This window comes from Calypte anna, chromosome 10 (assembly GCF_003957555.1).
Source record: "Calypte anna isolate BGI_N300 chromosome 10, bCalAnn1_v1.p, whole genome shotgun sequence".
Classification (NCBI taxonomy): Eukaryota; Metazoa; Chordata; class Aves; order Apodiformes; family Trochilidae; genus Calypte; species Calypte anna.
The window spans coordinates 10,792,180-10,808,657 of record NC_044256.1 but is presented as its reverse complement, the minus strand read 5'-3'; the positions used below and the strand labels follow the sequence as shown (position 1 = coordinate 10,808,657).

Sequence of the window (16,478 nt, the reverse complement as noted above, 5' to 3'; positions counted from 1 at the left end):
ATGGGATGTGCCCTGGAAGGAAATGGGATGTACTGTACATTTATATAGATATACAAATAACTGCAATACATTTACTTTCATTGAATTGGCTTTGGCTACTAAAAAAGGAGGCAAGGCCTTAAAACCAAACTTTCTAGTTTGTCCCATCTAAAAAGTAGAAAATAGCATTGAGAAGGAAGCTATGAAATGACCTGCCAGATTTCATATGTTTTTATCTGTGCCTTGTTCATTAGTATTTTATATATATGTGAAAAAAACTGAGGTTTTGACCTGATCAAAAGTAGGCTGCATTGATGCTCATTCAGGCATCGTCCATCATGTGTTTCTGAACTCCTCATGGCTCTTTGGGAAGTACAGGGAGAGAGAGTCCATGCAGTCTTCCTTTAATAAGATGATGGTGCATTCTTGGGTGATAGTAAATATACTGGAGTGTGTTTGGATTTAATGGGTGTGAGTTAGGAAGACTTTGATCCTGGCTGCTGAAATGGTAGTGTGAAGTGCTGGGAATAAGTTGAACAACAAGGCTGAAGTTCCCTTGTGACTAAGGAAGGGGGGTTAAAAAAATAAAAAGGGTTTTACCCTTGAGTTTCTCTAAGGAGAGTACCTGGAGGTGTTTTCACAACTGGCTTGCACAATCTGCTGGCCAAGATGACAGTCCCACCCTTCTATCAGATGGTGGCCTATCTGTGTCCTCTCCTGCTGCTCTTTTGTGTCACTGTTAATGTTTGTGCAGTTGCACAAGCAGTCCAGTGAATTTGCTGACTGAAGACTAACCTTGCAAAAATATTTTTATGTGGCAGCAGGGAGTAATTCAGAATAGCCCTTTTTACTAGGAACTCAGGCTGCACAAGCCAATGTGCAGCTGCAAATTTAGAGACAAATAACTTTCAAATCATCTTTATGCTCAGTTGTTAGATTTATTTTGCCTGTCTCTGAACATGTCCCCATGTTCCTGGTAAGCTTCTTGCTGCTCTTTGGGGAATATGCTGGGTGTTACATTTAGGACTAAATAGTCTTGCTGGATTTGTTATGATATATATTGTAGGCTGCTCTTCAACATGGTTCCTAGAAGTTGTCATGGACTTTTTACAATTTGGCAAATGACAAAGGTTCATTGTGTCACACTGTTATTACCAATGAAATTAAATTTAGCTTAAGTTGCTGAAGAAATAATTATTAAAAAAAAAAAAGATGAAAGTACTTACACTAGAAAAATAGATTGTTATTTTTATAGGCAGGAAGGAAATCTCAGTTCTCCATATAAAGTACTAATATTAGAGAAACAGTCTTCAGAATTCAGAAAACTTGCTAAAACTCAAATTTAAGAAGCTGCATGGTCTCAGGATCTTGTTGGGATTTATTCTATGCTTACCGAATGCAGTAAGAAAGTTAAAAATAATTACAGTATAGAAAATATGGGACCATTCACTTTCATTGATTTATTTGATTTGGGAAGCATCACATGTATAACTTCTATATTGCCCTTTGGCAATGTGGCAGCATGAGATGAATTATCCATACACTGCTCTAGTGGAATATATTATCTTGCTTGAACTGACTCTGTTAGATTCTCCAGCCACATTTGGTGTCATTAGCTGCTTTTTTTCTTCTCAAAATTAAAAGGTCATAACACTTAAAATACATTTTCTCCTCTACACTAGAAACCCATCTATTTTCATTCAGTCCTAATGAGATACTCAATCTTCATCCTTTAAGAAACAATTTCCTGTGTATTTGGAATTAGACATACACTTTGCTTCTCTCTTTAAATCTCATAAGAGCATCTTTATCTTCAAAGTTAACATTCTTACAGTTTTGGAAAAACCTCTGCAAAGAGATCTGAACTACTTGCCAAACCCCAGCACTGCAAATCAGTGGCAAAGCTGGAAATAGAAATGGGGTAATTTGACTCTTGCACTATAATCCTTCAAATTTGTGGGGTTTTTTGTGTTTTCTTTAAGCCTTGTTATGTCTGTTAAAAAAATATATATAATCTTTTAAATGCTTCATTTTTATTTCAAACAATTTTTGTTCCATCTACTGTGAACTCTGAAATGCATCCCAATGAAGCATTTTTCAGCAGGCTCTGTATCAGCCAATGGCTTTCTCGTCCAGAGGATGGGCACAGAGGCCCATCAGCACCAATGGAAACATTAGGTGCTGAGGGAGAGTGGAATGTGTAAAAATCTAAAGATTTAGAGGTTTAAAGGATTTAACTGAGCCGATCTTACCGTGTACACTTCACAACAGATGCACAGCCCGTTGTTCTTGGTGAAAGTATGTGTGATGTCTAGAAGTGCAGGCCTGATCATAGGAGCTCCTGTTAACACTATGCACTGGGGTCTGTTAGGAGAAAATGAGGTTGTGTTTATTTGGGTGAGGTACTTATTCAGAATAAGCTCTTCTGTTGTTCACTGGAAAGCTTACCTGAAGTTTTTCACGTGGTCTTCCACTGTAGTTAATGCCAGGGCACTGTCTAAGGCATTAACATAGTAAAGAGCCTGTGTAGAAGAGCCCCAGTTTACTTCTGCATATAATAAAGATAAATAAAGTAGATTAAACCATGGGCTCTTCCGTATGTTTTATTTCAAAGGTTATATATTTTATCTGTGAGCAGGGGATATTCTCTTACGCTCCATAGATACAGAACTGTTGTTCTTTGTGCTCTGTAATAGAATAGGTTTTGCTTGCATGATGCAAAAACAAAAAAGGAAAAAAAAAATCTCATTCTTTATATAAAAATACGAGGGAATTTTCTTCCTCTGCTTAAGTCTGTTTTATTTTTATTTTTCCTCTTCCATTAACTTTTTATCCTTTTCCCATCTATAAAATGAACAGCCCTGCTTTGTGTATTTGGTGTGGAATTTCACAAATTAAACCAATAGGATGGAACCTGGCTAGCTCCAGTTAGCTCTATTTTACTGTATAGGACAAAAATTCTTCTCAAAAACTTTTCTCATTGTTGAGCAGCTGTTTGGTGGATGGAGACAGTTACAAAACAGCTTTCCACCCTTTGAGATCTACATGAATGCAGATCAAGTCCCATTATGCCAAGATACTTTGTGTGACTAAGTGGAGGTTTGTGTAGAGGTCTTTTGTAAGGAATAGGAGTCTTTTCTTAACCTTTCAGTTGCTGGTAAGTAAGTGCCAAAAAAAAGCCACTCTCTTAGAGAGCAGGAGATAGATAGAAAGCTTTTGCAGTGTCATCATTGAATTTAACCAAGCTTTAAGCTGCTGTTTTGCAGCGAGGACACTGGCAATATATTAGGAGAGGGTAGAATTCTTCAAGTGCTTTTGACAATTGTCTTGTGACAGGTGCTTTTTCCTACAGCTGATGATGGGAGAACCACACACTAGCTCAGACACAGATAGGGAGGACACACAACAGTGCAGTGATATAAAGAGAAAAGAATAACACAAGCTCATACCAGGTGTTACTGTCCCAAAGTAGCTGCAATCAAACTGCTTCTCCTGAGAAATTTGCCTCTCTCATTGGTTGTTTTTAATACTGCAGATGATGGTTGTGCTGGATATAAATAACCAAGCTGGCCAGTCTCGTGCTTGTGCTGTATTGCATCAACCCACAGATTTCTGAGGGTAGCTCCTGTGATTTGCTGAGCTACTAAGTTGTTATTTTTTTTCCAACAATAAAGTGCACCCCTCTTTCTTGATTTCCTGAGGAATTATAGGGGGGTGCTGGAGAATGATCAGTTCATGAGCAATTCAGCTTATATTTTTGTTGTATAATGGACAGCAGCTTATATTTTGAGTGAAGACAACAGCTGAGTCATCTGGGAGCACAGTGAAATTAATGTGTTTTGTGTGTGGATGGAAGAAAATTGGGATATACTGAAGCAAAAGCCTAAATGTAGTAATTACATGGTGGGAATAAATGGCTGTGCTGGAATGTTTACACAATCCCTGAATCATAGCTGAAAGACAGTCAAAAATTCACTAAACTGTCATCTTAATCTGTATTATATAAAGTGGGATACAATGGGATGTTCCCGACTTCCCTCTGAAGAAAGATATTGGAAAAAAAGTAATGCTTACTTCTGTAAGCAGAATTAATTAATGTAAAATCCAGTCTGGCTGCATAACATATACTTTAAAAAAGTGCTTTCTAGCCTTACCTGGCTTCTTATATGTTACGTAAATATATAGAAAGAGCTCAATGGCATAGGTGATGAGAGCTGCCCACCAGTTGATGACAAACATGACACCACAGCACAGCAGAGCTCCAAAAAGTGACACCCACATATTGTAATATCTGAATGCAGGTCTCCAACCTGTATAAAGAGAAATTAAGAAAATGGAAGAGCATGAAATATGTTGATCAAATAGTGATCCAGTGATTTTGTGCATACATGTACAGTTCATTTCAGGCTCTGTCAGAAGGAGTAGAAGTGACATGCAAGTTCTTGGGTATCATGTGTATCAACAGATACTGATAGATTTTTTATATGAATAGAGTACTGGGTTGCATAAGCTGCTGCTTTGTCCAGACTGGGTTTCAGCCATTCTGTTTATATGTTTGGTTTTGTTTGTTTTTTTTTTCCAAATTAAAGCTCAGTACTGCATCACTAAGAATGGGTTTTCTTGTAATTCCAGGTAATTGGGTGCTGTGTCCTTCTGGTCATATACATAGGACTTATTAATGGGAGATGAACACTTTCTGACAGGAGAGTTTATCCCAATACTGTAAGTGCCTTAAACTTGGAAATCACCTGCCCTCAGGTCAGAAAAATAAAATAATTTGCACTTGACTTGAAAAAGATACTACTCCTGCTGCTCTTCAGCTGCAGTACTGAATCCATCCCCTGCTAGCAATTAAAATGATAAGGCAAGCAGTGAGCCTGCATGGTTTGCAGGTCTCTGCCAGGTGTTCTACAGAGCAGACTTTGGAGAGGGAAGAACACAGAAGATACTAGAAGAGGCTGATCTCCCCTGTCTTTGATCATTTTTCTAATGAGGGAATGGGAGCATCATGCTGTGAAGAAATTTGCTGTCCTGGAGACTTGCAGTTATTATATTCTACCACTGCAAACTGGCAGAAACTAGAATGGAAGCTGGAAGAAATGAGACAAAAAATGGCTGCAGTTTTGTCTGAAATATAAGTAGTGGCAGAGTCTGATGCACACATGTGAAGTACATTAAGGTGTTTTTTACTCAGCTCCAAGGCCATGTAGAGCCGATCTGCATTTGTTCAGCTGTGCAGGTAATTAACAGAAGTTCTCATCTTTTCTGCCCTCTGAACAAATGGCACCATGCAGATCTATAGGAAGGAAGTTGATGTAGGCATTTATGTCACTGCAGCAGTTTCTTCACACTGGAAATGAAAATAGTATTCCTCTCTCCTTGAATTGAATAATTGATTCACAGCAGCAGGAGATTGTCTTTCCTGTGTGCCAAAAAGTCTTGCTCAGCTGATTGACTTTAGATCTTAAGGTGTCACCCCTTCATTCATGAAGATGATGAGAATTATTCTGCTGTGGTGATGCTCAGGCCTGAACAGCCAGTATGTTCCCTTGCTGCACAAATGTAGAGACGGGCTCTCAATTTATCCCTGAAGAGAACTCATTGTGCTTTACCTTACAGTTCTGCTCTTAGTCACTGCAGAGCTCTGCTGATGTTGTTTGGTGGACCTGTTCTCATTCTACAACATTCCCTTCCAGGCAGCATCATTCCCAGCTCAATTACTATTCTTACGAACTTTCCTGTAAATCTCATTGGAAATTTGGAGGAGGACATAATGGCTGCCCACCATACTTTGCTTGTTCATGTGGGTAGGGTTGAAATAAGTTTTAATCCCCCTGTGTTGTGGTGTAGAAAGGGGAAAAAAGCACCTTGAGAAGGAGCTTTTCTGCTCCAGTGGGATCCACCAAAGTCTTTTTCATCCTGTACAACTGTAGGGGGTGTAAAAACTAAAACCATTATTTTTATCATTTGGAGATAGATAAAATGTCATCATACTCAATAAGAGCAGTAAAACTTCCTATGACATAGCTTAGATATTTTACAGGTACTGCTGCTTTCTGGGACATATAGTCAAAAACTATCAGACTATGGAGCCCACATTTAAATCACTGAATGGAGACTCACCTGGGGATTTTGCATATGATGCATGAAAGCAGGAGAAATTAATCAAAGCATATGAAGCCAGAAAGAAATTGGAGATGATTGGAGCAATGGTGTTCAGTTCAGCTGCAAGACACACATAAGCAAGTCAGACAGAGACACCAGTTTCCTGTATTGTTGGGTAGCTTTTTTTTTTCCTGACAGTGCATTAAATCTGTACACTGGATGTGTCATCCAGGAAGAGCCTGGATATTTTCCTGTGGTAATTATTTAAGGACACCTTGATATACCTTCATTCATATTAAGCAGTGTCTACTGATGCTGATTATAATAACATTATGTGCTATCCAATGTTTTACATGATACTCTGATTCCACAGCCTGGCTCTTAATGATGTAGATCTGGTGTAAATTTCAGAATTTTAAATACAGAATTGAGAGGACAGATTCATTTCAAAAAATGATTTGTGGTTAAAACTTACTGTTGTACTTTTTTAAATGGCAATCTGAATTATCTCTACTAAGCTTGCCATTTACTTGGTGTCACACAGTTCGAAATTCAAATCTTGGAAAAACTAATTAAAAAACCCTCACATCCCTCAGTGTAGTAACAGGGTTTTTCTACCCCCAATCAGGGCAGGCTGGGATTTGCCTTGGAGCTGACTGTGGGGAAGGCTTGGCAGTGGAGCCTTAGTAATTATCTCAGAATTGCCTCAGAGCTATCTACAATATAAACTTGAAAACCATTTTCAAAGTTTATGACTCTTTCTTATTTCATATAGTTCCATGCACTGCCCTCTTCCAGTGGATTGAAGAGGAATGTCACATGCTCCACATCCTTGAAAATGAGGCTGTGGTGGCATTGAGTTCCTCCTGGAGCCCCTATTGGGGTTTTTTTGCTTTCTTTAAGAATAATGGAATTGCTACCAGGGCTTTGAGTGTGCTTGGGCTTATGTCTGAGCTTACCTGACTGGAAATTTATCTAACTATAGCTCATAATTGTATTTAAATTTAAGTTTATATAAATTACAGAGTGATCCTATAGCACTTGTGTAACAATATACATACCAATTAAAATGAATGCCATAGCAATCAGGAAAGTGAGAACATATCCTCTGATAGGTTCATTGTTTTTTCCATATCCTTTGGCAAAGAACTCGAGCCCTTTGTAGACGTTGTCCTTGCAGAGAGCCTGGTAGAAAATCAGAACTTAATTCTGTTAAGCTATATTTTCTTGCATCAGGAGTAGTTCCCTGTCTGAGTGAAAAAGCTTGCTAGGCTTCTGCTAAACAAAACCAAAATCTATCTTTGAGTACATCTACTACTATGGCACGTTAACATCCAAAAAAGGTAATAAGCCAATATCTTGCTATATTATTATATACCAGGAAAACAGAATTCCTGGGCCTTTAATACTTACTCAATACTTTAAAGAAAGATTAACTGAATAGGTGAATATAATCTAAACTGGAGGAAACCAGTGGCTTGGTGCAAATTGTACAGGTTATCTTTCTGTGCCATGCTCTCTCTTCCCATTCTGTCCCCAATGCTGCTGCCCAGACAGTTTCTAAAGAGCCTGTTTGAGCACACCTGCCAACACCTGAATATTATGGTTCTGAGGGCTCCTCCAGATATTCCTGGCACTCCTGTGCTTACAGGGTGGTTTTCTGTAAGAAGATAGTAGTGGTCCTGACAGTCTTCTTGAAACCATCTATAACAAGTACACATCTAACCCCCCCACTCCTGTAGCAAAGCTGAGCTCTGACCAAAAGGCCACAATCACCCTTCTACAAAGGTGATAAAACCTGCATGTTTCTGCTTAAAATTGCATATTGTTTGCTCTGCTTTTTCCTCCTACATGTATCTGTGTTAAATATATATCACATTTAGCACATAGAGTTGAACTACATTTTGTGTCTTTGAAGTAAAACAGAATGTAAGGAAATGGATAGTTTAATTTTACCTGGAAGACTTTGGGTGCACTGACAAGAGATGCTAGAGCTGATGACAGAGTAGCAGAAAAGATGCCAGCTGTGATGAGAGGACCAAAGCCAGACACCATGCTCATCACCTTTAGGAAAGAAAAGAAGAGTCAGGTTGACACTTGAATACACTTTTTGATCACAGACCCATTTAAGTACTCTGTTCCTGCATGGCTCTGCTTTTCATGGTTCTAAATTCAATGTACTACAAACCAACTGTGAAGTAGGGAAATACTATTATTCCTATTTCAGTAAAAAGAAACAGAGCATAGCCAAATTTTATACAAGTATACAGCTGTCTGCTGAGGCAGATGAGTAGTCTCAGATTTTCTCACCTCCTTTACTAACTGGTTGCTATAAGTAACAGCCTCTACTTGATGTGTAAACAGTCAGCTTGAAGCAATAGGGGAAAATGGAAATGGTGGGGAAAAAGCCAGCAAAGTACAACATGTGATTTGAAGCATTTTCTCTGCTTTGGTTTGAATTTCTTCTTGATTTTAGAACGTGGCTAAAAAGGAGATAAAATGCCTGATTGTGCTGGCATAACAGTGGTGCTACAAACTGTAAATGCTGTCAGGGCTCCCTCAGCCCTCCCTGAGGGGCTGCTCTTGCCTTGGTGACCACTGAAGCAAAAGGGTTGCTGAGGAACACCAGACAAGGAAGTTAAAAGAGGAACTGGACTGCTTGATGCTTTTTGGTGTGTGCAGTGTAATCCAGGAGAGAAACCAGTTGATCCTGGAGACTTGTGAAATGAAGACATTTTTTTTTCTAACTCTAGTCTGGCAAAGATAAATGCAAGAAATTAAATTGTTTATGGCCGTGGGGATGTCACTGATTTTAAGGATTGCCCTAGGTCTGGGCAACTGAACTGAGGTGGGAATGAGGATGGCAAATGATAAAGAAAGGAAGGGAAAGTAGTTTGTAAGATGGAAAACATATCCTTTTCAAGGTGGTTACCCAGCCCAGTCGTTCAACAGAGCCAGCTGGGAATAAAGCAAGGCACTTGAAAAGCTCCCAATGGCTGGGTGAAAAGCAAGTGCAGGTGGGTGGTGACCTCCTTTGATGGGCCATGAAGCACAGGGGCTGAACAGACATCTGGGAGCTATGGTTTTCAGGCTGCAGAAGAACTGCTTTTCTTTGATGTTTCACCTAGGCTTTATTTTGAAGAATAAAAATGGTAGTCTATCTCTCTGGCCTAGGAGGAAGACCCTGTTACTTTTCATTTGATATTTCACTCAACTATTTTTGGATTTATTTTTTTTTTCTTTTTTTAAGAAGTCAGAACTCCATTTTTTTTGTGTCATGGCACAAACCTTTACCAGTGACCACAGCATCCCTGAGGTAAAATCACATCCATGTGTAAAGAGCAGTGGGATGGATTGCTAAGATATTCATGAGATCTCTGTTAAGGATAGATTTTGAGTTTAAAGATGTTACAACATATACTGCTGCGTGGTGTTTGTTGAAAGAAGAGTTAAAGACCTTACTAGAGTGCTGGGGAAAGGTAGTGATGGACAGTATGAAGGAATGCATGTGGAATGCAGAGGATTTTCCCTCGGATTGTTCTGTAGTATTTACTTTTTTGGATAAAAGTTGATGTCCTACTGCAGTTAGTTGCCAGCAAATAATTATTTTGAATGTTTGTACTTATGTATTCATGTATTGCTTATGATTATATATATTATATCATTAAAACCTGAAAATTATTCATCAGCCCATAATCACATGGCTGACTTGCACATCTGGAAAAATCATAGCCTAGGCTGCAGGCAGATCCATTGCAGCTCATTCCAGGTACAACTGTGTCATTGATGTTCCCAGTAGCATCTCTTACAACACAGGAGGCTGTGGAAACAATAATATATTGTTATTTTCCTTCCTTGTAGCATCAGAAGAATGCTCCTGCCACGCTTCGACTCTTGGTCTGCATGCATTTTGTACAACTTATAGTCTTATCCCAAAGAGCAACTTTTCATGTTGGACAGAGATTACTTCTCTGGTTTGTGGCTTAGTTTCTCATGTCTGTAAGAAAATATTTACTTGTTACTTTTATAATAATAATCCAGAGATCAACATGAAATTAATGAACTCAGAAATATATTGCATTGCTGTGAGGACTTTGGATAGTGGCATTTGTTAAAGGTCAGCTATGTCTAGGCATACAGTTGTTGGTTTTTCTTTTTAACAAGGCCACACAATTGCTTTGGAGACAAGGATCATCAGCTGTTCAAATTGTCATAGCCCTGTGGATACCAATCAGGTGACAAAAACCTTAAGTGGGAAAAACGACCTAAATCCTCATTGTTTTATTAATATATATGCTGTCTTTTTTTCGTGACACCAGAAATAGGAATGAGTATATGGAGTTAAATTCGAGGGCTGATCAAAATTTAAGTTTGTGGTATCTTGCAGTATGTCATTATTCAGAGTCCCAAAGTAGCCATTATCTATTTAACAAACCAATATGCAAACTTTTTTTTAAAAAAAAGGTATTGTACTGAAAAGCAGACACCTCTGAAACAGACATACAGCTGTTTCTTGTGAGAACAGAACAATGCATTAAAACAAATTTACAACAGAAAATAAAGATTGACTACTTCAACTTTGATTGAAGGGGAAATTTAGATGGAAATAATGCCATAACCTGAGCTGCAGCTTGACTCTGCCTTTTGCATGAAGTACAAGAACCACAAAAGTTAGGAAGACTTGAGACTGGAGTACCCTGAAGGGCTTTCATACAGTATTGAGGTACTTGCTGATGAGGAAGAGTGTAATTTATGACACTTCATCTTACAGTACTATTAAAATAGAAAAAGAAAACTCTTAATCTTCAACAGAGATTTATTGTACCCTTGTAATGAGAATTTAATTGCATGTTCCTCCAACATGGTTCATGGCTTCAGTACAGGTCTCCTTTTTATTATTGTCTGTTTTGTTACCTCACATTCCAGTATTTCAGAGCATACATACATACATGCATACATACAGAGCATACATACAGTGTATCTTCTTTAAGACAGGCAATTGATTTCTGTCTTTGATATATAAAGATACAAAATATTTGTGCTGCTCTGTTGCTGATCAGTGCTCAGTAAGACTAATAAGAGAAAGTAGAAACCATGTGAAATTTCAATGTGAACGAGGAACAAAAAATAAGCAGATTGATCAGAGATTCCTTTAATCTTTGCTATGGATGCTATGTGCTAGTGGTCTTTGTCACCAAGGCAAATGCAAAAATAACCACACAAAGTCAGACAAAAGTCCAGCTGCCAAACAGGGACTTTATTTGCTTCTGACTGCCACTTTTTCTCCCAATGCTTCTGCATCCAGTAAAATCAAAACAACTATATCTACATAATAAACCCACAGGATGAAAAAGCAGTGAAGCTAATAATTCATTTGCATTTCAGGCTTACAAACTGTGTGTAGATTAAGATGTGAAGGAGAGATTTTTTTACTTACCTGCACATATTGCAACGCCAATGTAAGCAACTGTTGTGATCAGAATGGCCAACATCGTTCCTTTGGGTATCGCGATTTGGGGATCCTTAATAAAAAGAAATTACCAAAAAACCAGTGTGAGCTGGTGTGCTGCAGTCTGTGCCACACTGAGATGACACCTTTAGAGGTAGATTTTTGTCACTTAGACCTGCACCAGCATTTCCTGTCCCAACACACAGGCACTGAAGCAGTCCTGGGGTGCAGTGATCCTGCCCTGGATGTAGTGAGGGATATCCAGCAGATGCAGAGGTCATATTTATAGCAGCAGGAGAGTCCTGAGCTCTGGGTTTTTGGGATCTCCCAGACATTACAATGTCTCTTTACATTGCAATGGGCTTTATTCTAATGGATAAATAGTTATTGAACTATCAAACTCCTATGGATGACAAGACAGGTCCATTTTTGATTAATTGGTAAGACAGCTGTAGTCACCTTGCACAGAATACAGTACTTTTGTGATTACCAACTAGTAATTGTGTCTTGACAACAGGTACTTCCTTTCACTGTTTTAGCTTTTAATTACATAATTTAATAGGGCTGGGTTATAATCCCTGCAGTCTGGCTCACAGCAGTATTGGCTTCAATCATGCAACTGTAAGTACGAGTTCAAAGCTCTGCATTATACACTGCAATTTGAGAGGGAATTTTAATACTAGCTAGCCCTACAATTTAGTGTGTTTTTATTTTTGCTAGGAAGCACTTTTTATGAAGTGTCTTCCTGAGCTGGCATAGTGAGGTGTTTTAAGTCAAAGATGCTTGGAATGCATTTTACACCACAGACTTCTGTGGCTTTATAACTATGCTCATGGCATGGGGGTGAAAAAAGCACAAACAAATTCAGAGCGTTGTGTGAAGCATGGATGAATTACTTAACTGGGTTAATAATTAATATAAATTTTTAATGAAACAAGAATTTATTGAGCTGGAAAATAATTGCAAAGTCATTTCATCTGCATAAAACCTTTTGCCCTTAGCTCATGGTAACTTCAATTCATACAGTTCTGGTGTGTGTGTCTTGGGTCATTCTTTGTGTGGAGTCTCATGCTGCAGTCTTAAACACTGTAACATTAAATCTTAGGGCTACAGCTCTACAAGTTTTAACTTTTATCAATAATTAAACACCTCTTTACTATGCTGTTAGCACTTTAGAGTCTGCTTTAAAACTCACTGAAGTCACCAGGCAGATTGGCTGTTGCTGTAAAAGGCTTTGCACTAGCCCATTAGTTGAGACTTTAGCAGTGACAGAAGCATGTACATAGTAGGTGTTTGCAACAAATTCTGAAGAAAATTTGATTGGTCAATTTTACACTCATAAAATACTTCTTCACTTATCTTTTAGACTTCTGGAAAGGCTGGTTAATTTAATCAGACCTGTCTAATGTACCTAAAACTTCTCAGTGGGGATTCTGCAGCCTGGAGGACTTGGTTGTAAAAATCCACTAATTGCCAGACAGCAACAACTACAGAGAGCCAAAGGGAGGACTGCTGCCTTTGGTCTGCTCAGATTTGTTCAAATAGCATATGAAAGAATGTTGCTGCTTTGGGAGTTGGGCACCTATAGAAAGCCCCATATATGGCAAAAGAAGATTTTAATTTATTTTCTTTTTTGGTAAAAGGATGGAGATTGTGTGAGACTGATTCAGTCTCAGTGGACAGAAATACAAGGATTTTATTTTTTTTAATTAAAAATTGAATCTCATAAATGCTATTAGTGGCTCAGTTTCTGCATCATTATCTCTGTGTTTGGCTTCAAAAGCAGTCCTCTGAAAACAAAGGAGATGAGGCATGTAAGTCTGGGAGGAAGGGAAACAACTGTCTGTCAGGGTTGGTAGGATCTGGTGAGCTTGTGAGTACTGTACCAATACAGAAATAACAATAACAGACCTGTGTTTGAATCCTGAAGGTTTACAAGAAAATGGGTCTGTATGATAAAGCCAAATAACTTCATTTGACATCCTGGGGCTCTGAAGAGAGCCACATCTTTTTAGGGACTTTTTTTTTTTTTTTTTTTTGGGTGGGGGAGAATATGGTTTTGTTTGATATTTTTATATTTTTTAGTATTAGACTGCAAGACTTGAGTTAAAGATACCCCTGGTGCATTTTTTAAGTTCTTGTATTACAAAGCATTGCATTGCTTCCCATTTACTAGAGATGTTTTACCAGATGCTTTGCTCAACTTCAAATTACTTCAGCTTTGTGTTTAGCTTTAACCCCTCTTTTCATTAAATATACTGTGCAAATTCACAAAAACGAGAGCAAAGTTAAATCTAAATTGCTGTTTCTAATTTACCAGTACATTTAGGTACTGGAAATACCATCTCATACAAATGTTACGCTGCAAGAGGAACCTGACAGCTTGGCCACAGCCAGACAATTGGGCACCCTTGGACCTCCTTTCCCTTTCTCTTCAGGCTCTTTCCTTTTGTCAAGGCTACAAACTTGCAGCTTTTTTCTTTGAGCAGCAGTAGTGACATGGGACTGGGACATGGTTGCTTTCATTAAATGCTGTTTACTTTCCCCTTGCTATGACCCTGAGTATAAAAAGCCAGTCTCTGCTGATTCTTGTGAGCACAAACAGGAGCTTTACAGGTGGGCTTTTTGGGATGATATTTTAGGAGATTTTGCAGAAGTGCTGAGAGATGCACATGTAATTTCTCCTCGTGTGCTGATACCCAACCATTAATAATGCATTATTACAAGCTACTGAAACATGCTTTTAAATGATATAGCAATGCAAATATAAATGCAGTAATTTTTGTAAACAACCATAATGCATTATGAGAGAAAATGACAACTGATGCTTTTAAATAATACAGCAAATATTAAAAGTGAGTTTTGCTTACAAAAATAAGACATGATTTAAAACTGAATACAGTGTTGATTGATAATTTATTTCCTTGTTCTTTTTACAGCCTAAAGCTAGTATTATGAAGTTAATGAAATACGTACTTTCAGATCTCCTGAGATATTGGCTCCTGCAAGAATGCCAGTGGCAGCTGGGAAAAAAATGGCAAACACCGAGAAAAATCCTTCTCCACTTCTGAAATCTGGTCCAAAGTTTTCTGCAAATATTGATGCTGCAAATACAGGTGAAAATGAAATGTAGCACTAGGATTTGATTCCATGCTCACTTAGTAAAGGAGGTGAATAAGCTAGTCTTTCATGTCTGGACAACTGGGTTTGAATCTGTCTCATATCATAAGCAAAGTGAATTTGATTTCCTTGGTCTGGTCCCCTGTAGGATGTGTCTGTCTGCATTTCAGAGCTACAGGTCCTTATTGAAGTGACAAGAGTGTCACTGCTGCACTTGCACATAGCTCTGTGTAAAAGTTTATCTGTGCTCTGCTGGTACCTAAATGACTCAAGCTGCAGCTAAGAGTGCTCTCAGATTCAGCAGGAGGGACAGACTCAAAATTAAATAAAGATTAAATAAAGTCCCTTGGTTTGCAAGCGTGCTTAAACTCAGGTAGACGACCCTGATCTTCTGACCTTTTTCAGTAGAATCATTAGCTCAGTATGAAGCCAAAAAAATACAGACCTACTGTTTTATGATAATAAGGTTACTTGCCTTGGTAATTGAAAAAGCCTCTTGCCTTCTTTTCATTGTTGGTAGGAATGACTGTCCCAATAAAGAAGTTTGCAATGGCAACAAGGAGGACAATCAGAAGAATAACTTGAGCCTATTAATAGAAACAAAAGATTTTCTTGATGCTTTTTATTTCAATTGACTGTGGAGATGTCTATATTCTAAGTTATCTGTATGTGTTCACTATTACAGATTACTAATTCCAGAATCAAGATGAATCAGCTAATGACAACAGCAGGAGTTTACTAAGGGGGTTATGAAATCTATAGTTGTAATTTGATTTTATGTCTGTTTCTTTTCAAGAAAAGGCAAAGTGAAACAGATAATGCACTAATATCAAGCATAAGATATTTTTATATTATTATAAGAATGTTTAGCTGCAGTGAGTTATAACTTCAAGGGTTATAATATCGAGTTGTTTTTCTGATCTCTATTATAAGCAGTTCTAGTCTCTATCACAGCAGAGTGTAAGAAGAAGGGTGCTATTCTGGGCATGATTACAATTTCTGTATTCCACCCCCTAAAGTATTTCTGTTTGAATTTCCATTTTCAACTTTTTTTATAGGTGAAGGAATAGTGGAGATCATTAGAGATCACGATGTGTATACCAAGCAGAGAAAGAGAACTCTTCTGCTGGGTAGGGGTTGAGAGAGTACCATAAAACCTTATGTTGTTTTTACTACTGTTTATTCTGCCAAGCTGCATCAAAAACAAGGGCGAAAGGGGCACTTGTATAAGGCTCTAAATGATGCCATAAATTATAAAAATGAAGATAATCAAGCTGTCTGCAGAACACAAACTTTCTCTTCCCATTTAAATGTATGTTCATGGAAGAGGATGGAGTAATTGTGTTTTCATTGAATCTAATGATTAAACTGTTATTTCTTTTAGACAGATTAAGCATAATCTGAAAGAAGTGCTTTTGAATATTCCACCTGCTTTATAACATTCCTCATGCACAAATCCTGTACAGCACTCTAATATACTGCTTGCTTTTATGTAATTTTAAAGGTTTACCTTTGCTTCCCATTCCATGCCAGCAACAGAGATGCCAAGAAGACATACCACAGTTATGGTGCCTATTATTCTGATGTCATTGGACTCATCCACCATCAGTGTATCACTCTCCTGAAAGCAGTAAGAAATATTTGAACCACTCTGTCTCTGCCCAGCTGGTGGGCTCAGGTAATGAGGTGAAATAGAAAGCAGTGAGCTGTCAAAGTTCCAGTGATTTGTGACACCAAGCTAGCTCTTTGTAGTTGGGTTGTTAGGCTGTCTAATTAGATGTCTGTTCCTTTTCTGATATTGAAATTCTTCAAATGAATGAAATAT

General features: G+C 38.1%; 1 protein-coding gene across 2 annotated transcripts in view; it reads right to left on the bottom strand.

Annotated features, from left to right (window-relative positions):
* The window catches only part of SLC12A1 (solute carrier family 12 member 1), a 46,279-nt gene that overhangs the window by 17,410 nt on the left and 12,391 nt on the right, over window positions 1–16,478 (bottom strand). For both annotated transcript variants that reach the window (XM_008492018.2, XM_008492019.2), the window contains exons 6-16: window positions 16,164–16,274; window positions 15,129–15,240; window positions 14,510–14,637; window positions 11,522–11,606; window positions 9,756–9,904; window positions 8,041–8,148; window positions 7,146–7,269; window positions 6,103–6,204; window positions 4,134–4,289; window positions 2,428–2,527; window positions 2,232–2,343 (exon numbers count right to left, since the gene is read on the bottom strand). In XM_008492018.2, coding sequence (XP_008490240.2) covers window positions 2,232–2,343; window positions 2,428–2,527; window positions 4,134–4,289; window positions 6,103–6,204; window positions 7,146–7,269; window positions 8,041–8,148; window positions 9,756–9,904; window positions 11,522–11,606; window positions 14,510–14,637; window positions 15,129–15,240; window positions 16,164–16,274 — 1,287 coding nt within the window. The remainder of the gene's footprint in view (window positions 1–2,231; window positions 2,344–2,427; window positions 2,528–4,133; window positions 4,290–6,102; window positions 6,205–7,145; window positions 7,270–8,040; window positions 8,149–9,755; window positions 9,905–11,521; window positions 11,607–14,509; window positions 14,638–15,128; window positions 15,241–16,163; window positions 16,275–16,478) is intronic.